Here is a 27,173-nt window from a genome sequence, read left to right as displayed (position 1 = left end):
GTATTTTTATTACCTTTTCCTAGATATTACCAGTTGGCGCCCTCACTCTTAATATGCAGGGTGTGGGGTTTAATTAAACCATCTCTGAAATACTGAGCTCTCAACAGATGGCAGGCTGAAAGCAAATGTACCACAAATAAACATTTGCTGCTGAAGACAAAGATCTGGAGTTCATTTCCCTTTCTGGTCTGGACTCAAAACACTGCTGTCTTCCCCCTTTATTGCCCTTACCTCCAAATTGGCTGACTGTGTTCCAAGATGGATCAGAAAATCAGTTCCAAAGTTGGTTGAAAACTTTCAGTGTTTTTTTTTTTTGTTTGTTTGTTCGTTTTTTGCAAGCAGCCAATTCATCTTAGTTCGCATAACAGAGAAATGTCTAATTACTTGTCACTTCAGTTTGGGTTTTCAGTTAGAGCAACGGTCTTAAAAAGCCTGGTTAATAGAAAATGCTCAGATTTGCCAGGTTGCTGACAGTTGTCAAATTCACCTAGTTCATGTGGCCACATTTCTGAAGTTCTTTAACAGTCCATCTGTGAGCAATCGGATCAGATGACTAAGAGGTACAGGGTAGAAGCATTATTACTTTGTGTCAGATTTTCCCATGACCCAGCTGTAGAGTTTCTCTGTGGCCACATTAAGTTTAGCATTTAGGGCCCTGCATGATTTCACTCCCTTTACTCGGCACCCCAAGCTGTGTAATTCATATAATTCGGACGGCAAACATCAGGTTGTTTGAATTCCAGACCACCATAACATTCGTAGGAAACTCGTTAGCTCCCTAAGCAGACCTATGTCAAAACCTGTAGGCTTGACCCCAAATTCCATAAGGAAAAGCAAAATTGATCTGTCTGTTCAACCTTGTATCTTTTGTTCAATCTCTCACCAAAATTACAGCTGGATTAGAATACATGAATGCAATCAATGAATACAATTACTAACCCTTGGGCAGGATAATAACACATTCAGAACTTTCCTTCCTAAGGGCGATTTAAGCACTGGGGCTCTCATAAACAGGAAGAAGATAGAAATATAATTCAGCAAATAGCAGAATTCATTAACTCATTTATTCAACAAATATTAGTTTAGTATCTACTACGTTTCAGGGAGTTTAAGTTGAGAAGCAGGAGTAATAAAAAGCACACACACACAAAATCACATCATTAAATGAGCATGTGAGAAAAACCAAACCAAACCCAGTGCCGAGTCGATTCCGACTCATAGCGACCCTGTAGTGTGTGAGAGGCTCCATGAAAAAGGGAGTGGGGTGATGGGGGCCAGAAAAAACTCTTTGAAGAAAGAACACTTAAGTTAAGACATTAAGAATAACTCAGAGTTAACCAGGTGAGAAGTGTTCCAAATGAAACCAGCAAATGGGAAGGCCCGAGGCAGGAAAGAGCTTGGGGCATTGTCCTGGGAAAAATTATTCAAGATTCCAGTTGAAATTCAAGAGTCTAGTGATTTGGAGGAGGGAGCGAGGATGTTACTCCCTGTACTACCTTAAAAGTATGGGAGTGCCCAGAACATCTCCTTGCCTGTGATAATGAGTTCTGAGCAGCCTTAGCAAGCAGAGGCCATTCTACTTGCATTTCCCTTTTTCAGTGACCCATAGCCAGCTCACTGACCTTGACCTGGCCCTGTTTCCTCATTTCCCCTCTTCCATCCTCACTAAGTAGGTGCTTAATAAATATTGAATGAATGAATGAATTTATTCATTTATTCACAATACTGCAAACCAAAAGTGCCTACAAAGCAATAAATAAGCAAGCACCTTAGGGTATAAAGAGTCCCTGGATGGCGAAAACAGTTAAGCGTTGCACTACTAACTGAAAGGTTGGCAATTTGACCCCCAGAGGTGCCTTGGAAAAAAGGCTTGGAGACCTGCTTTTGAAAGGTCACAGTCATGAAAAGCCTATGAAACATAGTTGTATCATGAAACATATGAGGTCGCCATGAGTTGGAAATTACTCAACTGCAACTGGTTTGTTGTCTTCGTTGTTTTTTTTTCCTCTAGGCAATAAATACTTCTAGCCTTCCAATTCCGTCTGATCACATCATATTCTGATTTTTTAGAGCAATGGTTCTCAACGAAGGGCAATTTTGCCTCCCGCCCCCTTCACCCCACTGGGACATTTGGCAATGTATGCAGACATTTTTGGTTGTCACAATTTGGAGGGTGCTACTAGTGGTTAAGTGCTATGGCTGCTAACCAAAGGTTCGGCAGTTCAAACCCACCAGGCGCTCCTTGGAAACTCTATGGGGCAGTTCTACTCTGTCCTGTAGGGTCCCTATGAGTCGGAATTGACTCAATGGCCCTGGGTTTGGTTGTTTTGGGTACTGGTATGTGGTGGGTAGAGGCCAGGGATGCTACTAAAGATTCCTCAATGCACAGGACAGCACCTCCACAACACAGAATTAACCAGCTCAAAATGCCAATAGTGATGAGGTGGAGAAACCCTGTTGGTGGCTGTCTCTTGCGAACCACATTTTGTAGAGCACCAAGCATTCTGTATACAGCGGGCTGTGGTTATCATTGTTTAGACCTTGCCGAACCCTAATGCATATCCTTTTCCCCACTTGCCAAGCAGTGCTCAAACCTGCGGAGATGTATTTCATTCATACTATTTGTTTAATAAACAGACTCGAAGCACTGGAGGGAAAAATATTCCGGCAGTGAGGTAAGACTAAAGCTATTAGCGACCCTAGTCAGAATTAAATGAATGGTAAGAAACAACCTCCGCCGTCGGGAAGTGTATTGAAGAAACTGAAAAGAAGCTAATAGTGTTTTAAAAGCTGTGGTTCAAACAAATGAGTATGCGAACCAAAGGGTAGCCTGAAAATGGCGAAGACATTTCCCATCCTGGTGTCTTTGTTAGAAGAGAAAGCACTTTTGTTTTTTAAGCGTGGGGATCGTTCGTATCTGCTCCATGACGCGCCCAGCAGGTTAAAGAATAACCAACTCCCAAGTGTAAACACAGAATTCAGTGAGGGAGGCCTCTGGCTGAATCCTTGTAATAATGTGTTTGGATAAAATCAGATTTACATGCATTGAACGATGCAGAAAAAATTTTTTTTTAAGAAAACGTCCATTATTTTGAAGATCTGCAGTTATTTCTTCTCAAGAGTGGCAAGGGTAAGTACCCCAAGGCTTCTCTCTATTCAAGTTCACTGACTCACTGCCTCGGCTCAAAGCTCCTATCGCTGGCCCTTGCTTGGCCTATTTTTACACTGTGCCCTGCCCTGTGTCACTTGTTTGGTGACACTCAACATCAACAAGTGCCATCAAATTGACACCAGAAGCCTGAGAGGGAAAAAAGAGGATCAAAAGATGTGCAGCCTGCTTTGTACTGAGCCATCCACAACTAGGTGTTTTTTGTGATGATGAAAATGTGAGGCCATGAAGACAGGAGAGACTTCAGGTTCTCAAAGGCTCATTGCCAACTAGTCTCAAGGACCCCAAATGTGGTTTTAGATGCCTGCCTGGGATCCCCGTAAGAAAGGGTAGACAGTCTAAGTGAGGAGATATGGAAATGCTTTGGAAGCCAGGATCATCTTATCCTTGAGGAAAGTTTTCAGCAATTTCAAAGGAGCTGTAAACTATGTACATCTTTTCTATTACAACACAGTGTTGTTGTTAGCTGCCATCAAAATGGCGTATGGTGACCCCACGCACAATGGAACAAAATGCTGCCCTGTCCTATGGGTCAGACCATTGTGATCCACAGAGTTTTCATTGGCTGATTTTCAGAATTAGATTGCCAGGCCTTTCTTCCTCATCTGTGTTAGCCTGGAAACTTAGCTGAAACCTGTTCAGCATCATAACAACGTGCAAGGCACCATTGACAGATAAGTGGTGGCTGTGCAAGAGGTGTATGGGCTGGAAATCGAACCCGGGCCTCTGGCATGAAAGGCAAGAATTCTATCACTGAACCATCACTGCCCTCATGAGATTTATTTTAAATTATTGAAATATAAGAACCTCAGAGTAATCACACTCCATGCTAAGAAAAGCAAAAGATGAAGAAACCTGGTGTTTGCCTTTAAAAGAAAGTAAAAAATAAAGATAAGAAGGAATGAATCCAAAGCAGAGGTTCCCATTTACTTGGTGCTGGGGCAACTTTCTCTGACACATCCAGGCACTCGTCAGGCAGTCTTCTCCCCAAGGGCATATTTGGCCCAAGCGTGGCCCATGGTAATAAATTCCAGAAGGCTGACTCACTTGCTAGAGACAGTTAATCTTTCTTGCTGGCTTCATGGCAGAATGCAAAATAAGCAGCCACCTGCATGGAACAGTCTCAGCAATGCCAAAAGGTTCCCCTTTTTCAAAGTATCTCGTCCATCCTCCTAAGGGACATGGAGTCCCTGCCGTGTCCCCACTCCTCCTGGTCAGGACACCTGGGCCAGAAGTTCCTGATACAGCACTGACTATTGTGCCAGGCAAGCACTGTTGTAACATTTTGAATAAGTTAACTCATTTTCTACTCTAAGGTAGGTGCTTTTACTACCTCTGAGTTGGTGTCACTATTATCCACATTTTACAGATGAGAAGCTAAGGCACAGAGTGGTAGTAGCTTATGTGAACTAGCACTGATTCAAATCCCAGCCTCCGTGCCATTCACCAAGGCACCCTATTGACTTTCCAAAGTGGGGAGCAGCACAGTCACTTATTATCACACTCTCTCAGATCTGAGGGTCTAATTTTTCCGATCTTCTCACTTAGCAGAGAATACTGAGAGTCATGGCCCAGCCAAGTTGACACACAATCTTAGCTATCACAGAAGGCTAAGGCAGCTTTTATTTCTCCAGAAGTCCTCACCAGACCACCTGCATAAGATCAGGGGTAGGAGGTACTCCTTAAAAACACAGCTGTGCAGTCTGAGACAGGAAGAACTAGATGGTGCCCAGCTACCACCGATAACTGCCCTGACAGGGAACACAACAGAGAATTCCTGATAGAGCAGGAGAACAGTGGGATGCAGACCTCAAATTCTCGAAAAAAGACCAGACTTAATGGTCTGACTGAGTGACTGAGACTAGAGGGACCCCGGACAGAGGTCATAGTCCCCAGACCTTCTGTTAGCCCAATACTGGACCTATTCCTGAAGCCAACTCTTCAGACTGGGATTAGACTGGACTGTTTTTGTTGTTGTTAGGTGCCGTCGAGTCGGTTCCGACTCATAGCGACCCCATGCACAACAGAACAAAACACTGCCCGGTCCTGCACCATCCTTACAATCGTTGTTATACTTGAGCTCATTGTTGCAGCCACTGTGTCAATCCACCTCGCTGAGGGTGTTCCTCTTTTCTGCTGACACTGTATTCTGCCAAGCATGATGTCCTTCTCCAGGGACTGATCCCTCCTGACAACACGTCCAAAGTGTGTAAGGCACAGTTTCACCATCCTTGCCTCTAAGGAGCATTCTGGCCGCAATTCTTCCAAGACAGATTTGTTCATTATTTTGGCAATCCGTGTGTTGCTGTGATGCTGGGAGCTATGCCACCGGTATTCAGATACCAGCAGGGCCACCCATGGAGGACAGGTTTCAGCCGAGCTTCCAGACTAAGACAGACTAGGAAGAAGGACCCAGCAGTCTACTTCTGAAAAGCATTAGCTAGTGAAATAGCAGCGGAACATTGTCTGATATAGTGCTGGAAGACAAGCCCCCCAGGTTGGAAGGCACTCAAAAGATGACTGGAGGAGAGCTGCCTCCTCAAAGTAGAGTCGACCATAATGACATGGATGGAGTAAAGCTTTCGGGATCTTCATTTGCTGATGTGGCAAGACTCAAAATGAGAAGAAACAGCTGCAAACATCCATTAATAATTGGAACCTGGAATGTATGAAGTATGAATCTAGGAAAATTGGAAGTCGTCAAAAATGAAATGGAATGCATAAACATCGATATCCTAGGCATCAGTGAGCTGAAATGGACTGGACTATAAGATAGAAAATAACACTTGTGAGGAGCGAGCTTCTTGGCTCAGTAGACACACGAGACTATGTGGGCAGTTCCTGTCTGGGGGCGAGGTGAGAAGGTGGAGGGGGACAGGAGCTGGTTGAATGGACACAGGTAATACAGGATAGAGAGGAGGAATGTGTTGTCTCATTAGGGGGAGAGCAGCTAGGAGTACATAAAAAACCAAAAAAACAAATCCCCTGCTGTCAAGTCAATTCCAACTCATAGTGACACAATAGGACAGCGTAGAACTGCCCCACAGAGTTTCCAAGGAGCACCTGGCGGATTCGAACTGCCAACCTCTTGGTTAGCAGCCGTAGCACTTAACCATTACACCACAAGGGTTTCCAAGAGTACATAGCAAGGTGTATATAAGTTTTTGTATGAGAGGCTGATGATTTGTAAACTTTCACTTAAAGTACAATAAAAAAAAAATACAGCTGTGCAGACACTAGGACACCCTCAAATTACTGATTCAGAATCTCAGGCCCCAGGAATCTGCATTCAACCAGCATCCCCAGAAAAATCTTAAGTATATTAAGGTCCTGAAGGGTTAGAATAAGGGAAAGGCATGATGCAGTGATAAACCAGGAAAAATGAGAGAGAGATGACAAGGCAGTGGGGACCCCAGTAACCAATAGTCAGTCAAATGTTCCAGGGGTACTGGCCAGAGAGGACCCGGGTTGCTGCCGGGCCAAGGGTAATGCTGAAAGTGGAGGTTTGACACCATGCCCTCTTGCTCCCATCACGTGCCCTCTCCTTGGACATGGTTATTTGCTGAGTCACGGAAGGCATTTTCTGTTAGTTCGGAAGTGTTTACCTCTAAAGAAAAACTATTTAGAAAATATAAATTGAAGTATGTTTTTGCTTGGTTGGGTTTTACCCCAATGATCTAAATAACTACAGTTGTGTAGACTTAGCCTGAAAGCAGCATGATGAGGAGCTATGATTAATAAGAACATAATCTTGAGTAAAAGATGAAATAAATAAATAAGCAAGCAAGCAAGCATGCACGCACTTGTGATGCCAGGCAAAGAACTCCTAAGAGAGACTTCTATGGTTAGTGAAATATTATATGTGCCTATGTCCTTTCAATTGACGTTTATGGCTCCTTTAAAATATTATCCTTATTGAGGAAATATTTGTTTGCTAATTAACATGTGCATTGAACTACTAAGTATTATGGAGTTGAAACAGACCCAGGCTTTGTCCCGAGCCCTGGCCTTGGTCCAGGCATTATTAGTTCATTCGCCTCTTCTTGTTAGTTGCCATCGTATGGATGCTGACTCATGGAGACCTTCTGTATAACAGAACGAAATGATGCCGTTCTGCACCAAGACCTTCCCTTAGTTGGGGCGGGGTAGGAGATTATTTACCATTTTTATTATCAAGATAGCCTAGAATGCCACAAGTTTGTGAAAAGAATCAGGTAAGCTAAATAAGACATATTGTTCCGAGGCTTCTTATAATAACTGGGAAGCATAAACAGGGAGGTCAATCCAAAGGGAGAGACTGTAGGATCTGAGCTGGAGGCCAAGGTCAGGGGCTGCAGGTCTCCCCTGACCATACCTCAGACCCCAGCCCTTTTGACTCACTCACAGAGGTAGGAAAGTACCCACCTTTCTACCCTGGTCCAGCTTGAAACCCTGGTTAGCGATGTACCCTTCTCTCCTCCTGCTACCCCAAGGTAGCCCAAGAACACAAAGTTCCACCAGGGGTTTACGTTTTTCCCAGGCTGTGGACATACTCTGCTGAGAATCCAAGTACTTGCAGCCATTTACAGTGCAGTCCATGCTCCTGTTTCATGTGGGGCTGCAAGAGCTCTGTAGCCTTCTCCCCAGAGGTGCCATCTGGCCCAGTAAAGCTCACCCCTGAGAAAACACGACTATTAGAGCAAAGCTCCTGTGTTCTGGTAACATTTAATTGTGCTAGTTCTCAACCCCCTCTGCACCCCCACACTCACAACATTTATTCAGTTGACTTCAAAGGGAGCTCAACTTGTTGGAAATATGTGTGGGAAGAGTGAAGAGAGTTTGAAATTGGCCTGCGTATGACTGGGCTTGGTACATATTTTAGGAGTGCATATTGATTTTTTAAAACATGCAATTGCTTATCCTGGGTTGAGAACAATGAAAATAAATCAAGACCTTTACTGCCATTGTGTGTGTTTTTCACAGATAAATAATGATAATTTATCCGTGTCTAATAATATGGGGATAAATTATCATTATTTATTTGTGAAAAAAATTTTTTTTTTTTTTAATAATACATATTTAGTGTTAGATTAGGAAAGGCCTTTCCAAGAGTATTTCCACTAATGCATCCACCAGTGTCTGGATGCCATCCAGCAGGCAAAAAGCTCCGGGAAAGAAGCAGGAAGCCAACTAGGACTTCAAAGCACAGATGGGAAAAAGTGGTATGGACAAAAGGGAGCCGCCACTAAATCCGAAAGGCCATGGTATACTCTAGTTTAAAGCTTCTCAAAGCATAGTCTTTTGTATGACCAAGAAGGGAGTATGTGTTTAAAATGCAGATTCCCGGGTCGCACCCCAGAGAGGCTGATCTGATTCCCAACGAGGCTCTTTTGCCACACTACAAATTGAGAATACCTGTTCTAGGGGCATGATATTCATGAGTCCAGATTTCGTGAGGGGTCTTCTAGATGGAGCTGGATCTTAGTCTTTAGTGCATATCTGAGTTGCAAATTCAATCCATTTTAGCTATATGGACTGATAAACTTGTTGCCATCCAGTCAATTCCGACACTTATCAATAGCCTAAAATTTTTCTAGTATGTAATTCTGTTTTATGCTGAATTGTAGAAAATTGAAAATGTTTTCTCTCTTTTCATCTATTTCTGAACTTTGCCCCAGGTCTAAATTCTAGGATATTTTATATATATTCGTTGTATCTGTTTTTCTATAAACATAAAAATTAAATTATCTAGTAGAAAACAAGCACCACCCATTTGTCAGTTTGTCATACTGTGATGGCTTGCATGTTACCATGATTCTGGAAGCTATGCCACCAGTATTTCAAATACTATCGGGGTCACCCATGGTGGACAGGTTTCAATGGAGCTTCCAGACTCAGACAAACTAGGGAGAAAGTCCTGGTAATGTGCTTCCAAAAACTAGCCAACAAACACTCCGTGGGTCACCATGGAATGTTGTCCACTATGGCGCTAAAAGATAAGCCCTCTTGCTTGGAAGACATTCAAAATAGACAGTGTTTGCAGCAATGGATTTGAGCATACCAGCGATCATGAAGATGGTGCAGGACTGGGCAATGTTCCATTCTGTTCTATATTAAGATCGCCACAAGTAGGAGCTAACTTGACAGCAATTAATGATAATAGAAAAGAACAATAAAATACAAGATTAAAAATAATTAAAATAAAGGTGTTCTTTTTTTTTTAAAAAAAAAACTGTGTTAGTTATCTATTGTTGTGTAACAAATTACCCGAAAACTTAGGTGGCTTAAAACAGCAAACAGTTATCGTCTCACAGTTTCTGTCAGGAATCTGAGTATGGCTTAGCTGAGTGGCTCCAGCTCAAGGTCTCTCACAGGCTACAATCCAGGTGTTGGAGCTAGAGTCATTTCAAGGCACAACTGGGAGAGGATCTACTTCTAAGCTCACTCACATGGTCAATGACAGAATTCAGTTCCTCCCAGGCTGTTGGACTGAGGTTCTCATTTTTCATTAGTTGCCCAGAGGCCTCCCATAGGTCCTTAAGGCCAAATGGGCCTTTCCATATGGCAGCTCATAACATGGTAACTGGCTTCCATGAGAGCCAAGTAAGTGAAAGAGCAAGAGAGGCAAGCAAGATGGATGTCACGGTCTTTTGTAACTAATGTCAGAAGCATCACTTTTGCCATGTTTTATTACTTAGGAGTAAGTCACTAAGTCCAGACCACACTCAAGGGGAGGGCACAAGGGCATGAATACCAGGAGGAGGGATCAAGGAGAGATCGTTGGAAGCCATCTTAGATGCCGTCTATCACAGGAATGCATTAATTGGTTTCATTCATAGTCAATACATCATCTCATTTATGTTTTGCTAAAACTAATGTTAATGTAGGAGCCCTGGTGGCACAGTGGTTAAGCTAATCAAAAGGTAGGCAGTTCGAATCCACTAGTTGCTCTTTGGAAACCCTATGGGACAGTTCTACTCCATCCTATAGTTGGAATCGACTTGACAGCAATGGGTTTGGTGGGTTTTTAATGTTAATATAAAGCGAACATTTTCTGATACAGGTTAAGCAGAGTTTTCTGGAAATAAAGTCCAGTATTATTGGAAAGATATGTTGAAGTTAGAAATTAAACTTGGTTTCTAAATAAGGAGTTGTATACCTATTACAGTAACCAACAGTAAAGAGTTTTAGGTACTGTACAGCTTAGGAATGATTTCTGCTGCAGGTAACAGAAAATCCAAATAGTAGTTATTTAAAAAATAGAGGTATATATGTGTCACATAAGGACAAGTTCAGAGATGAGCAGCTATTGGCATTGTTTCAATAGCTTGCTAATGGCAAAAGCAGCATCTTTTCTATTCTCTTGGCCTTTTAATAAAAAGCATGCATATCACCTCATGGTCACAAGATGACTTCTCTACATCTAGGCAACACATGATATTCTGAGCAGGATGAAAGGGGCAAAGGGCCATACCAGAGGCCTCTGCTTCTTTTCATAAGAAAGGGGAAGCTCTTCCTTCAGATGGAGGAAGGGACAGATTACCCAACAAGCAAGGTACATGCCGGCTTACCTGTGCTTACTTACTAATCGATAGTGCACAATTTCACATGGGTTTCACCATATCTTTGATGTGGTGAAAAAAACGTGTGAAATTGTGCACTATCGATTAGTAAGTAAATGCAAGTAAGCCCGTGCATACCTTGCTTGCTGTAAGCTGTTAGGTACCTTGCTTACTGGTTAATTCTATCCTGGCTGGAAGTCCCACCCAGCACTTCTACTTAGATCTCATTGGCCAGAACTGGGTCACATGTCTGCATTAAACCAATCACTCTCCAAAGAGACAAATATTACCATGACAAATTTAAACCAACCATGACTGAAATCAAAGACTCACTGCCATTACCAGAACAAATCAGGATTCTGTTAGCAGAGAAGAAGAAGGCTTCTGGATATTGGGTAGGCAACAGACAGGTCTTCTGTAAACATATTTGTGGAGTGTTGCTATTTATGTACTCTATAATCCAATGTTGTTACTGTTGTTAGGTGCCGTTGAGTCGGTCCCAACTCATAGGTAGCATATATACAAAAGAACGAAACGCTGCCTGGACCTGCACCATCCTCAAAATCATTGTTATGTTTGAGCCCATTGTTGCAGCCACTGTGTCAATCCATCTCTGTGAGGGACTTCCTCTTTTTCACTGACCCTCTACCAAGCATGGTATCCTTCTCCAGGGACTGGTCCCTCCTGATACCATGTCCAAAGTATGTGAATTAAAGTCTCACCATCCATTACTCTAATGAGTATTCTGGCTGTACTTCTTCCAAGACAAATTTATTTGTTCTTCTGGCAGTCAATGGTATATTCAGTATTCTTCGCCACCACCACAATTCAAAGGCATCAGTTTCTTCTTTGGTATTCCTTATTCACCTTCCAGTTTTTGCATGCATATGAGGCTATTGAAAACATCATGGCTTAGGTCAGGCAAACCTTAGTCCCCAAAGTGACATCTTTGCTTTTGAACACTTTAAAGAGGTCTTTTGACGAACGCCTGAGGGAGCAGGAGAGCAGTGGGATGCAGACCCCAAATTCTCATAAGCCCAGACTTAATGGTCTGACTGAGACTAGAAGGACCCTGGTGGTCATGGCCCCCAGACCTTCTGTTGGTCCAGGACAGGAATCATTCCCAAAGCCAACTCTTCAGACATGGATTGGACTGGACAATGGATTGGAGAGGGATGCTGGTGAGGAGTGAGCTTCTTGGATCAGATAGACATTTGAGACTATGTTGGCATCTCCTGCCTGGAGGGGAGATGAGAGGGTGGGGGGGGTTAGAAGCTGGCGAAATGGACACGAAAAGAGAGAGTGGAGGGAGAGAGTGGGCTGTCTCATTAGGGGGAGAGTAATTGGGAGTGTGTAGCAAGGTGGTTATATGGGTTTTTGTGTGAGAAACTGACTTGATTTGTAAACCTTCACTTAAAGCACAATAAAAATTATTTAAAAAAAAAAAAAAAGTAAAGAGATCCTTTGAATCAGATTTGCCCAATGTAGTTTGCCATTAGATTTCTGGACGGCTGCTTCTATGGGCATTGATTGCGGATCCAAGTAAAATGAAATCCTTTACAACTTCAAACTTTTCTCCATTTATCATGATGTTGCTTATTGGTCTAGTTGTGCGGATTTTTGTTTTCTTTATGTTGAGGTGTAATCCATACTGAAGGCTGTGGTCTTTCATCTTCATCAGTAACTGCTTCAAGTCCTTTTCACTTTCAGCAAGCAAGGTGGTGTCATCTGCATATCTCAGGTTATTAAAGAGTCTCCCTCCAATCCTGATGCTGTGTTCTTCTTCATATGGTCCAGCTTCTCAGATTATTTGCTCACATACAGATTAAACAAGTACAGTGAAAGGACACAACCCTGATGCACACCTTTCTTGACTCTCAACCACTCAGTATACCCTTGTTCTCTTCAAACGACTACCTCTTGGTCTATGTACAGGTTCCTCATGAGCACAATTAAGCGTTCTGGAATTCCCATTCTTCACAATGTTATCCATAATTTGCTGAGATCCACACAGTCGAATGCCTTTGCATGGTCAATAAAACACAGGTAAACATCCTTCTGGTATTTTCTGCTTTCAGCCAGTATCCATCTGACATCAGCAATGATATCCCTTGTTTCAAGTCCTCTTCTGAATCCGGCTTGAATTTCTGGCAGTTCTCTGTGGCTGTACTGCTGCAACCGCTTTTGACTGATCTTCAGCAAAATTTTACTTGTGTGTGATATTAATGATATTGTTTGATAATCTTCACATTCTTTTGGATCTCCTTTCTTTGGAATAGGTGCAAATATGGATCTCTTCCAGGCAGTTGGCCAGGTAGTGGTCTTCCAAACTTCTTGACATAGACGACTGAGCACTTCCAGCACTGCATCTGTTTGTTGAAACATCTCAGTTGGTATTCCGTTATTTCCTGGAGCCTTGTTTTTCAACAATGCCTTCAGTGTAGCTTGGACCTCATCCTTCAGTGCCACCAGTTCTTGAGCATATGCTACCTCCTCGAAATGGTTGAAGGTCAACAAATACTTTTTGGTACAGTGACTTTGTATATTCCTTCCATCTTCTTTTAATGCTTCCTGCGTCATTTAATATTTTCCCATAGAATCTTTCAATATTGTAACTGAAGGCTTGAATTTTTTCTTCAGTTCTTTCAGCTTGAGAAATGTCAAGGGTGTTCTTCCCTTTTGGTTTTCTATCTCCAGGTCTTTGCACGTTTTATTATAATACTTCATTTTGTCTTCTTAAGCCACCCTTTGAAATCTTCTGTTCAGCTCTTTTACTTCATCATTTCTTCCATTCACGTCGGCTACTCTATGTTCAAGAGCAACTTTCAGTGTCTCTTCTGATATCCATTTTGGTCTTTTCTTTCTCTCCTGTTTTTTAAATGACCACTTGCTTTCTTCAAGTATGATGTCCTTGACATCATTCCACAATGCAAGGTTATACTTTAGCTCTCATGGACTTGTTCTAATTTTCTTCACTTCAACTCAAACTTGCATATAAGCAATTGATGGTCTGTTCCACAGTCTGCCCCTGGCCTTGTTCTGACTGATGATATTGAGCCTTTTCATTGTCTCCTTCCACAGATGTAGTCGACTTGATTCCTGTGTATCCTAACTGGTCCGCATGTATAGTCACTGTTTATGTTGTTGAAAAAAGGTATTTGCAATAAAGAAGTCATTGGTCTTGCAAAATTCTATTATGTGATCTCCAGCATCATTTCTATCACCAAAGCCATATCTTCCAACTACTCAATCCTTCTTTGTTTCCAATTTTGCATCCCAATCACCAGTAATTATCAATGCACCTTGATTGCATGTTTGATCAATTTCAGAGTGCAGAGTTGGTAAAAATCTTCAATTTCTTCATATTTGGCCTTAGTGGTTGGTGCATAAATTTGAATAATAGTCATATTAACTGGTCTTCCATGTAGGGCATATGGATATTGTCCTATTATTGACAGTGTTGTACTTCAGGATAGATCTTGGAATGTTCTTTTTGACAATGAACATGATGTCATTCCTCTTCAATTTGTCATTCTTGGCATAGTAGTCCATATGATTGCCCAATTCAGAATGACCAGTACCAGTCCATTTCAGCTCACTAACACCCAGGGTATTGATATTTCTGTATTCTACTTAATTTTTGACGACTTCCAACATTCCTAGATTCACACTTAATACATTCCACGTTCCAATTATTAATGGATGATTGCAACTGTTTCTTTTCATTTTGAGTCATGTCACATCAGCAAACGAAGGTCCCGAAAACTTGACTCCTCCACGTCATTAAGGTCAACTGTACTTTGAGGAGACATCTGTTCCTCAGTCATATTTTGAGTGCCTTTCAACCTGAGGGGCTCATTTTTCTGCACTATATCAGACAATGTTCCACTGCTATTCATAAGGTTTTCACTAGTCAATTTTTTCAAAAGGAGGCTGCCAAATCCTTCCTAGTCTGTCTTAGTCTGGAAGCTCTGCTGAAATCTGTCCACCTAGGGTGACCCTGTTGGTATTTGAAATACCAGTAGCAAAGCTTCCGGTATCACAGCAACATGCCAGCCACCAGAGTATGACAAACTGACAAGATGTGTGGTGGATATATCCAGTACAATCACAGTTTCCACTGACAGTCTAAGAAGATATTTTTCTCATAGAAATAAACTGCACAAGCATCGTTGTTTATTAAATCCCAACTACACTTCAAGCTTCCTTCTTGGAAGTTCCTATTCCGAAACAAAATGTCCAAATTTTGAGACATAAATGATCCCATACTTTTTTTTAATCCTGTCCACATATAAACTGTTTTTAAAATATTGCCTTCAGATACATTTAACAGGATGAAATCTACTGAGATTTACTGCACTAGCCAAGTATTATCAAAACACAACAAGACAGATTGCTTTTCTCGACGTCTGCTGCTAGATTTTTGTTAACTTATGTTTCTGAAAATATAGCACCATAAGCCAATGTTGCAGAAAGGTATTTAATGTCATTTATAAAAATCTAGTAATGTAAACTGTTGACTCCTTATAAAGCATCTATTAAGACACAGAAATATCACTGGAGCACATTTTTATGCCTTTGATCTTGAAGTCTGCACAATGATTCTTGCCAGAAGGGCAACTTTTCCATAGATACAGAACAGAAAATCAGTCCTTGGAGGAGCAGCTCAACCTCATCTGAGGCATCCCTGCATCTCTTTTTGTTTGTTTGTATTTTAAAGAAAGACCTAGTTCCTGTTCAGCTTCAAATCTAAGCCAACAGATAAAGTGCTATTCTAGGCAAGACCAGCCCTCTTGAAGAAGGGTAAGCAGAGTGGTTCCCCAAGGAATCGGGACTCAAAAGTGATACTTTTCAAGAGGGATTAAATCAAACTGATGATGCATTTGAACGCTGAGCACATTGGGGAAAGTTACAGAGAGGCACCACCACCCATTCAGACAATAGACATATGGGACCTCTTGTAAGCAAGATGATGTTCAAGTTCAGAGCCAACCCCAGCTGCCTTTTGCATTGGCCACGAAATGTAGCAGCCAAACTGATGGAAGATATATGGTGGCAGCAGACATACTGGGAGAGACGAGGAGGTTCCTAAGCTTGAGTTCCAGTCCTGTGTCTGCCATTAAATGGGACGATATCCTTGACCATCATTGGACAGCTTTGGCCACCAATTTCTTTATCTCAAATGGGGCTGTATTTCTTTAAGGACTCCTTCAGCTTTAAATGGAATTGAATCTCCTGAAACAACTGTGCTTTGATTGATGTGGAATTTAAGAGCTGCTTTTAAATGGGATGACTTAGCATTTAGCAGAATTGTGTTGGGTTCAGTGCATTGTGTGAATACATGCCAAAATGTAGAATAAGAATATTTTAAAAAATGTTTCCTCTACATTTCCTCACTCTAAATAGATGTACAAAAATGTCCATGTTCACATTGTGAAAAGGATTTCTCCTAAACTCATACAGAGATAGCTTTCAAGTCAATATCTTTCAAGTCAGTGACTTAAGGTGAGCCCTAGAGGGGTAGGCAGAAAAGGAGCACAGTGAGTGTGATGGAAGTTTCTAGGGAAAAGTATGGAGCGCAGGGCTGGACATAGGCCTGGGAATCAGGAAGTTAGAGTTCTAATTTCAGCTTTTCCGCTGATTCACTTGGGACCTTGAGAATGTCGGCCCAATTTAGTCTTTCTGTGCCTCAGTTTCCTTATCTGCTGATTCGAGTGAGAGTCCTTGGCTAGATGCCCAGGATTGTGAGAACATACTGTGCAGGATCGTAAAAATACAATCAGCAAAACATCCTAGTTACTAGATGCCCTGACATAGTGAAAAAGTTACCAAGAGTAATTCCTTGAATAATCAAAATGCAAATATTTTAAGAAGCATATATGTCTAGGTGAAATTTAAGCAAATAAGACTACTTAAAGGTTTGTAAGCCCCAGGGGTATGTCAGCAAAAAGAGCTTACACTTAAAGTAAAAGGAGCTCCAGCTTTGCCACTTAGTATATGTGTGAGCTTGGATCATTTATTAACCTCCTGCAGTACCCTCATCTGTAAAATGGAAATAAAGACGTGGAAGCCCTGGTGGTGTAGTGGTTAAGAGCTATGTCTGCTAACCAAAAGGTCAGCAGTTCAAATCCACCAGGCACTCCTTGGAAACTCTCTGGGGCAGTTCTGCTCTGTCCTATAGGGTCGCTATGAGTCGGAATCGACTCAACAGCAATGGGTTTGGTTTTTGGTTTTATCTTAAAGGGTGGTTGTGAAGATGACTACAAATGGAAGTTAGTTCTCTTGAGCCACTGGTGGGGTTTGATCTCACAGCCCTGTGTGCTATGCAGCTGACAGTTTCCGTTATTACAATTGTCAGCTAAGTTACTCAGGGCAAGGGAATTTTTGAATGCTACTCTTCGTTGAGCACTTATATGCAGTTCTCTAAGCACCATGCTAAGGGCAGTGGTGGTTCAGTGGTAGAATTCTCACCTTCCATGCTGGAGACACAGGTTTGATTCCTGGCCGGTGCACTTGATGTGCAGCCACGACCTGTCTGTCAGTGGAGGCTTGCACGTTGCTATGGAATGCTAAACAAGTTTTAGTAGAGCTTCCAGCCTAAGACAGACTAGGAAGAAAGGACTGATGATCAACTTGCAAAAAATCAGCCAATGAAAAGCCTGTGGATCACAATGATCCCATCCCATTGTGCATGAGTCGGGGGCCAGCTTGATGGCAGCTAACAAGACCCATGCTAAGTACTAAGTACTTCACTTGAATTATCTCAGGTAATCTTCACAAAAACCCTCTTTCTATTACAGATGAGAAAAGCTTTATTTCTGGCTCCATTTTGTGTCCTTAACCTGCCTTGCTTTCTTTGACTCAGTTACCTAATTTGCTGTACTTGAGAATTCTTTTAAGTCACCTTAAATTTTTAAGACTAAAGTAGCAACTAACTGAATATATTTATGTTTTTGTTGTTGTTAAGTGCCGTTGAGTTGGTTCCAACTCATATAGACCCTATCTACAACAGAACGAAACACTGCCTGGTCCTGAGCCATCCTCACGACTGCTGCTTTGGTTGAACCCATTGTTGCAGGCACTGTGTCAATCCATCTCATTGCGGGTCTTCCTCTTTTTCACTCACCCTCTACTTTACCAAGCATGAAACCCTGATGACAAAAGGTCAGCAGTTCAAATCCACCAGGCACCCCTTGGAAATTCTGTAGGGGCAGTTTGGGTCGCTATGAGTCAAAATCGACTGGATTGTAATGGGTTTTTTGGTTTGGATGTCCTGCTCTAGGGACTGGTCCCTCCTGATAACATGTCCAAAGTACATGAATTAAAGTCTCGCCATCCTTGCTTCTAAGGAGCATTCGGGCTGTACTTCTTCCAAGACAGATTTGTTTGTTTTTCTGGCAGTCCATGGTATATTCAATATTCTTTACCAATACCATAATTCAAAGGCATCAATTCTTCTTTGGTCTTACTTATTCATTGTCCAGCCTTCACACGCATATGAAAAAAAAATTTTTTTTTTTTTTTTTTTTATGAGGCAATTGAAAATACCATGGCTTGGGTCAGGCACACCTTAGTCCTCAAAGTGACATCTTTGCTTTTTAACACTTGAGAGAGGTCTTTTGCAGCAGATTTGCTCGATGCAATACGTCATCTGATTTCTTGACTACTGCTTCCATGGACATTGATTGTGGATCCACGAAAAACAAAATCCTTTGCAACTTCAATATTTTCTCCGTTTATCATTATGTTCCTTCTTGGTCCAGTTGTGAAGATTTTTTTTTTCTTATGTTGAGGTGTAATCCACACTGAAGGCTGTAGTCTTTGATCTTCATCAGTAACTGCTTCAAGTCCTCTTCACTTTGAGCAAGCAAGGTTGTGTCATCTGCATATCTCAGGTTGTTACTGAGTCTTCCTCCAATCCTGATGCCATGTTCTTCTTCATATAGTCAGCTTCTTGGATTATTTGCTCAGCCTACAGATTGAATAAGTATGATGAAAGGACACAAACCTGACACACACCTTTTCCGACTTTAAACCATGCAGTACCCTCTTGTTCTGTTCCTACATCTGCCTCTTGCTCTAAGGATAGGTTCTGCATGAGCACAATTAAGTGTTCTGGAATTCCCATTCTTCACAGTGTTATCCATAATTTGTTATGATCCACACAGTCATATGCCTTTGCATAGTCAATAAAACACAGGTAAGTATCTGTTGGTATTCTCTGGTTTCAGCCAAGATCCATCTGACATCATTAGTGATATCCTTTGTTCCAAGTCCTCTTCTGAAACTGGCTTGAATTTCTGGCAGTTTCCCGTCAACGTACTGCTGCAACTGTTCTTGAATTATCTTCAGCAGAATTTTACTTGCATGTAATATTAATTATATTGTTCCATAATTTCCACATTCTGTTGGATCGCCTTCCTTTGGAATGGGCACAGATATGTATCTCTTCAAGTCGACTGGCCAGGTAGCTATCTTCCACATTTCTTGAGTGAGCACTTCCAGTGCTGCATCATATGTTGCAACATCTCAATTGGTATTCTGTAAATTTCCGGAGACTTGTTTTTCACCAATGCCTCCAGTGCACCTTGGACTTCTTCCTTCAATACCATTGGTTCTTGATCATATGCTACCTCCTGAAATGGCTGAATATCTACCAATTCTTTCTGGTACAAGGACTCTGTGTATTCCTTCCATCTTCTTTGGATGCTTCCTGCATCATTCAATATTTTCCCCATAGAATCCTTCAATATTGCAACTTGAGGCATAAATTTTTTCTTCAGTTCTTTTAGCTTGAGAAATGCTAAGCATGTTCTTTCTGCCCTTTTGGATTTCTAACTCCAGGTCTTTGCACATTTCATTATAATACTTTGTCTTCTTGAGCTGGCCTTTGAAATCTTCTGTTCAGCTCTTTTACGTCATCATTTTCTTCCATTCACTTTAGCGACTCTACATTCAAGAGCAAGTTTCAGAGTCTCTTCTGACATCTGCTTTGGTCTTTTCTTTCTTCCCTGTCTTTTTAATGACCTTTTGCTTTCATCATGTATGACGTCCTTGATGTTATCCCACAGCTTGTCTGATCTTTGTTCATTAGTGTTCAATGTGTCAAATCTATTCTTGAGATGGTCTCTAAATTCAGGTGGGATATGCTCAAGGTCATACTTTGGCTCTTGTGTTAATTTTCTTCAGTTTCAACTTGAACTGGAATATGAGCAGTTGATGATCTGTTCTGTAATCAGCCCCTGGCCTTGTTCTGATTGATGATACTGAACTTTTCCATCATCTGTTTCCACAGATGTAGTCCATTTGATTACTGTGTATTCCATCTGGTGAGGTCTACATGTATAGTTGCCATTTATGTTTTTGAAAAATAGATATTTCCAGGAAATAGGTCATTGGTCTTGCAAAATCCTATCATGTGATCTCCCCATCATTTCTATCACCATGGCCATATTTTCCAACTACTGATCCTTCTTCTTTGTTCCAACTTCTGCATTCCAATCACCAGTAATTATCAATGTATCTTGATTGCATGTTTGGTCAATTTCAGACTGCAAAGTTGGTAGAAAAAATCTTCAATTTTTTCATCTTTGGCCTTAGTGGTTGGTGCGTAAATTTGAATAATAGTCATATTAACTGGTCTTCCTTGTAGGCATATGGATATTATCCTATCACTGACAGCATTGTGCTTCAGGATGGGTCTTGAAATATTCCTTTTGACAATGAATGTGATGCTATTCCTCTTCAGTTTGTCATTCATGGCATAATAGACCATATGACTGTCCACTTCAGAATGGCCTATACCAGTCCATTTCAGCTCACGCCTAGGATATCGATCTTCCAACATTCCATTTCATTTCTGGCAAATTCTAATTTTCCTAGGTTCACACTTTGTACCTCCCACTTTCTGATTATTAATGGATGTTTGCAGCTGACGTTTCTTCTCTTTTGAGTCATGCCGCATCAGCAAATGAAGGTCCCAAAAGCTTACTCCATCCACGTCATTAAGGTCAACTCTACTTTGAGGCGGTAGCTCTTCCCCAGTTGTGTTTTGAGTGCCTTCTAGCCTGAGGGGCTCATCCTCTGGCACTATATCAGACAATGTTCCGCTGCTTTTCATCTGGACAGTTTTTTAGAAATAGATTGCCATGTTCTTTCTAGTCTGTCTTAGTCTGGAAGCTCCCACTGAAACCTGTCCACCATGGGTGACCTTGCTGGTATTTGAAATACAGGTGGCATATTTTCCTGCAACACAGAAGCCACCACAGTACGATGAACTGATGGGCGAGTGGCAGAATATATTTATACAACATGTTATTTTTGTCATATTATTGCCTACCCCTGGAGACCTGCTCTAAATTCACTTGGATGTTTCAGGAAAAATCATGCTCACTGGCAATATCTGGAGAGTATTAAAAAAACAGCCACACCAGAAATTTTCTAAGCAACTTAAAAGAAAGCTTAAGAATTTCCAGTATGATCACTGGCAAAAGTATTTACATTTTTCTTTAGAAAAATATATTGTCAAGAAATCTTACACACAGTCTCATGTTCATAGATAGCTTGACTAAGGACTAATTCTGTATATGGCATCACTGTAACACTGTCCTCAGAGACTATGCTGTGGAAATTATTACATTTACCAGAAGGGTTAAATTCACCAAGTTCTTTTTTTATAAATTGTCTTTGAATTAGGAAATACTGTAATCGCCTTATAGAAAATTAGAAAAATATTTTTCAAAAGTGGTGCAGTATTGAGCAAATACTTGTTACTAGATCGGGCTCAAACCTTGACTCTACCTCTTATTTACCTGGACAATTTCTTCATATCTCAAACCTCAATTTTTTTTTGTCTGTAAGGTGGGAATAATATATTACAAAGTTGCTGTGGGTTAAATGAAAACAGTATCTGATCACAGTACCCAGTCAACCGATGTTAGTAATTATCCCTTACCTCAGAAAAGAAATTCAAGGCAGACATGCTCCTAGAGTTTGCTCTGTAAAGAACTCAGAATCCCTCCCTGTCTCCAATAAAGTACTTCCTAACCTCCTTTGATAATTGACTGTTTTCTAAGAAAAGTGATGGTCTTTCTTCCATTATATACTCAAAACATATGTGCCATTTCAGGGTGTCATGGACCACCCACTGCCTATCATTTGATTCCAGATTAAGGTTGCCTGTTCTATGTATTAATTTTCACTTCTCCAAATGCTCCTACAAACAACAAAGCTATCTTTAAAAAATAAAATTCTTGGAGCATCTCCAAGTTGAATGCAAGGGAAACCTCAGGCCCTTATTTTCTATAGGTTTGGGAAAGAGTGCAATGCCAATACACAGTCCCATATTAAATATATGGCACAGAAAAGTCATCAAATAATTGATGTGATTTGTCACATATTTTGCAAGACTTTTTAAAACACAGAAGTGTTTACCCTCTGAGCCTAGATCTAAATGGGGGTAAGGGGAAAGAAAAATAAATCTATTTAACTTTGTTTACATAATTACAGCCATATCAATTTTACATATTACATTATTAGGGCATTGGACAATAGATGGAAAAACAGAATGTTCTAGAACATGAACTTTAAAAATTGGTAACATCGTGTTCTTTTTCCAAAAGAAGTTTTATTGCATTGAACCAAAGGTGGTTCCTTGGCACTGAGTGGCTCCAGGGAAGCATCCAAGTCCTCATTCCCTGATCCTCAGCTTGGGAATGTCATCAACTTGTTTGAATTTGGAATTTTATTGGATCCCTTCATATAGCCAACGCTGCTAAGCAGTTTAGCTGGCTCTGTCCAACCCTTTTGTTGTTGTTTTTAGTCCTACGCTTCAGCTTACACTATATAAATCCTGAGAGAGGGATAAAAACTCCTGAGAATTAATTTTTTAGATGAACCTTTTCCCTTTAGTTACTACATTTTTTCTCCTTAGGGTTTTTTTTTTTTTTTTTTTTTTGGATGGCATGTGTTTTCGGTATTGGAATGCATGCTTGCCAATTGAGTGTGTTTAAATTTTTGGTTGGTAATACCGTGGCACAGTGGTTAAGGGCTCGGCTGCTAACCAAAGAGGTCAGCAGTTTGAATCCACCAGCCACTCCTTGGAAACCCAATGGGGCAGTTCTGCTCTGTACTCTAGGGTCGCTATGAGTCAGAATCCACTGGATGGCAACAGGTTTGGTTTCATTTTGGTTAATATGGATTTTAAGAAATACGATCTGGTAATACAAGCCATCAATGAGGTGAGTGGCACTCTGGTGCCACTGATCTGTTTTATTACACTGTACCCATGAGAGCTAAACAAAACCAAAACCAAACCCAGTGCCGTCGAGTCGATTCGGACTCACAGCAACCCTATAGGACAAAGTAGAACTGCCCCACAGAGTTTCCAAGGAGTGCCTGGCGGATTTGAACTGCTGTCCATTTGGTTAGCAGCTGTAGCACTTAACCGCTATGCCATGAGAGCTGGATAAGTAATTTATCGTGGGTGCTTTTCCATTAGGTTACATGGGGAGTCTCTGGTTTTCCAAACTGACACAGAAAAACCAAAACAAACCCTTCAGGGCTCCCTAAATAACACATGTACACACACACAAAAACAAACCCACTGCCATCCAGTCAAATTTCACTCATAGCAACCCTGTAGGATAGAGTAGAACTGTCCCATGGGGTTTCCAAGGAGTGGCTGGTAGATTCAAACTACCAACCTTTTGATTAGTAGCTATAGCTCTTAACCACTGCACCACCAGGGCTCCAACTATCACACACACAACTACCAAACCTGTTGCTGTTGAATTTGTTCTGACTCATAGTGACCCTATAAGACAGAGGAGAACCGCCTCATAGGGTTTCCCAGGCTGTCATCTTTACAGTAGCACCCAACAACAACGTATGTAGAATAAAATCTAGTCTGGCCTTGACCTGTTATTCCAGCCTTGGTCACACAGATTTACTTGGCCTGTGACACTCACTGGACCCCCTTCCTTGTTCTTAGGACTTTGCTCACACCATTTCCAAGGTCCGTTCTTCCTTCCTCTCCAAATCATACCCAATTTTCAAACCCTGCTCAAGTTCCACCACCTGCATGGAGTCTTCTTGATGTCTCACGCCTCATAATGATCCAATTTCCTGAAGTAATGCTACCGATTCGAACTTAACGACCCTTTGATATTGTGTGTAGCTGTCTTCCAATGCAGCTAACTTATGCCATGTTGTTTACATTTAACTGAGTGCCTTGTATGCTTATCTGTGTTGCCAGGTATTACTTTAAGGCAGGGAATTGTATCATATCTATTTAGTTTCCCCTAGCCCAGTGACTCTTAATCTTTCACATGGTAGAGAAACCTGGAGAACATGTTAAAAATTCTCCTGGGCTCCACCCTGCAAAAGTCAATAAAATTGTTGGCTGTTGTTGGATACCGTTGCTTGATTTCAACTTAAAGCAACCCTATGTGACAGCGTAAAACTTTCCCATAGGATTTTCTAGGCTATAATCTTTATGGGAGCAGATCTCCAGATCTTTCTTCCGTGGATCCATTGGGTGAGTTCGAACCACCAACCTTTTGCTTAGCAGCCGCCAAGCACTTAACTGTTGTGTAGTTGGCGTGGGCCCCAAACGTCTGTATTTCCAACAAGTTCCAAGTGATGCTGATGCTAGTGGTTGAGTTGCCTTGCCTTCAAGCATCTCATACAGAACCCACATGTGAAAGCTAATATACATTTATGGATACTGAGTAGTGTTTTTTCTTTTTTCTATTCTAAGCTCATGTTCTGTCAATTCTTCTTTTTAGATTGATTTTGAAGATGTGATTGCAGAACCAGAAGGGACACACAGTTTCGATGGCATCTGGAAGGCCAGCTTCACCACCTTCACTGTGACAAAATACTGGTTTTATCGCTTGCTGTCTGCCCTCTTCGGCATCCCGATGGCGCTCATCTGGGGCATTTACTTCGCCATTCTCTCCTTCCTGCACATCTGGGCAGTCGTACCATGCATTAAGAGTTTCCTGATTGAGATCCAGTGCATCAGCCGTGTCTATTCCATCTACGTCCACACCTTCTGTGACCCGCTCTTTGAGGCCATTGGCAAAATATTCAGCAGTATCCGCATCAACATGCAGAAAGAAATATAAGTGACATTTCGAGGAAAGAAGTATACCTATCTTTTTTTTTGTTTGTTTTTCTTTTAATTTTCTTGGTGCCAATTTCAGGTTTCAAGTTGCTAGTACAGCAACAATTTATGAATGAATATCTGGGTTCAGAACAAAGAAATCACTTTCTCTGATTTCATAACTATTATTTGTCTCTTCTGAGCTATTTCATCTATTTTTTTGGCTGCCTGAATTTTTAAAAATTCATTTATATTTTTTCCCTGCCTTTTCATTTGCATGTGGAGTATTTTGTCGGCTGAGATACGGACATACTGTTGAAAGATAAGTTGAGAGAAATATGAAGAACTGAGGAGAAAACAAAACAAAACAAACCTCAACTGCCTACTCTAAGATGTTGATCATTTTATAAGAGAAGACTCTTAGGCTACGGCCACTGGGTACAGAGGTATGTGGGCAGATTTTAAGCAAACTCTTCACTCACCATCTGAAGAGTTAGTGGATTGCTGCCATTCACTATAACGATCCACTGGGATCTAATGATCCTTGTCAAGTTAGCAAACAATTTTCTGCATTCACTTGATCCGACTAATGCCTTACCCTTCTTGAAAGCTTAACCTATGATACTCTCTGTGCCTGAATATTTGTTATACAGATAAAAAGGACCCAAGTGCCTTCTTGTTTCTCACATTTGCCTTTTCAAATGCGGTCTAACTCATCAACTTTCATTAGGTCAGCAGCCTTCCTGAAAACCAAAGTTACAAATCCCATTGCCTAGTTCTCCAAGCTTGTGTCTGACTCTGAGATACAGAGTCTAGTGAAGCGCATTTCTGTGCCTGGTCATGCAGCATCTTGATCCATATCAAATATGGTCCACAATATCACCACAAAATGAATTACGGTAGACGAATGGGGTTGAGCCCTCTCTGGGCTGGCTAGGGTAGAAGCCAACTTCCCCTCCCTCTCATCAGCTGAATGAGATCAGCATGTCTATTCAGCTTCGTTTGTTTTCAAGAATAATCACCCTTTCCTGAATCCAAACTAATCCATCACCGGGGTGGTTTAGTGGCTCAACATTGTGTTCCCTTTTTCAGCTGATCAGCGGGCCTCCGGGGAAGGGCTGTCAAAATGGAGGCCATTGTGTGAGACTGTCAGTTGTTGCAAATGTAACCCTTTCAAAGTAAAGCACTTGTAACCCATCTGTTATGCTGTGACACACGGCCCCTCCCCCACCAGGAGCTTTGGACCTAATCCAAACATCATTTTGCTCAGAGAGAAAGAAGATGGGGGAGGAGACAGTCATAAAAGATTAAGGTAATTTTTGCTGGAATAAGTTCAAATTCTTCTAAACTCAAACTGAGGAATTTTACCTGTTAACCTGAGTCATATAGAAAGCTGCCTGGTACATTCAAAAGCTTTTTATTCCTTCTGTTAGTATTGTGATTCTGCCCTTGGGGATTATTTTTTTAACCTTCAGTTATGCATTTTTTTTTTTTTTTATTTGAACTCTGCTGAATTTTTTGGCTTCTTTCATTTTTCCTGGCACTTTAATTATCAACCCTTACCTACTTTTAATTTTTTGCATTAAGACAGACACTGGCATGGACATAGTTTTACGTTTAAACTGTGTACATAAGTGAAAATGTACTATATTACATACTTTTTAAAAGTAAAGATATTTTTATCTTTAGAGGAAGAAAATCACTTTGGAAATTGCTTGATTCAATCTGTAAACTGTGTATCCTAAGACATGTCTGTTCCACATAGATGCTTAGTCCCTCATGCAAATCAACCGCTGGCCCAAAAGACAGCTGAGATTTTATAGGCTTACTGATATATTTTTCACCTTTTTTTCATCCTGCATGTCCCGTAAAGATTACAAGTCTGCACAATAAAAATGTTTAACAGTTCAGCAGTCAGCTTTTTTATTTTTCCCTGAAACAGATTTGTGCGTGTGTGTGTGTGTGTGTGTGTGTGTGTTAAGTATGTCCATAGTGTGTACGTATGTGTTTGCAGTGGGTTTGCAGGGAGGGGAGGTTCTTTCACTTTTTAATTACTGTTAAATAAATCATTTAGGTGGGATCTGTCTGCCAAGGTCATTCAAGCATTACTTCAGATAAAAGTTATAAATAATAACAGGGATTTGTATAGCAGTTTCTAATTTGAGCCTCCAACAACCTTGTGTGATGGATATTATTATTCCCATTTGGTAAATGACACAATTTGCTTCAGAGGGAAATGCACTGAATTTTGCCATGCAAAGTGGTATATTATTGTCTTTAACTAAGTGTATGTTCACCACTTCCAAAGTAAATTCCACAAAAGGGTCTTCTTGGAATCTCTCTCACCCTGAAGTTC

The 27,173-nt window shown here is 41.1% G+C and overlaps 1 protein-coding gene across 2 annotated transcripts in view; it reads left to right on the top strand.

Moving 5' to 3' along the window:
• The window catches only part of CAV1 (caveolin 1), a 47,313-nt gene extending 20,566 nt beyond the window's left edge, over positions 1-26,747 (top strand). For both annotated transcript variants that reach the window (XM_049893679.1, XM_049893677.1), the window contains exon 3: positions 24,498-26,747. In XM_049893679.1, the coding sequence (XP_049749636.1) occupies positions 24,498-24,839 (342 nt within the window). In that variant the 3' untranslated portion in view covers positions 24,840-26,747. The remainder of the gene's footprint in view (positions 1-24,497) is intronic.
• The last annotated feature ends 426 nt before the right edge of the window (positions 26,748-27,173 follow it).

This window comes from Elephas maximus, chromosome 8 (assembly GCF_024166365.1).
Source record: "Elephas maximus indicus isolate mEleMax1 chromosome 8, mEleMax1 primary haplotype, whole genome shotgun sequence".
Lineage (NCBI taxonomy): Eukaryota > Metazoa > Chordata > Mammalia > Proboscidea > Elephantidae > Elephas > Elephas maximus.
Note: the sequence above shows the minus strand (reverse complement) of the source record. Positions and strands in the feature narration are given on the sequence as shown.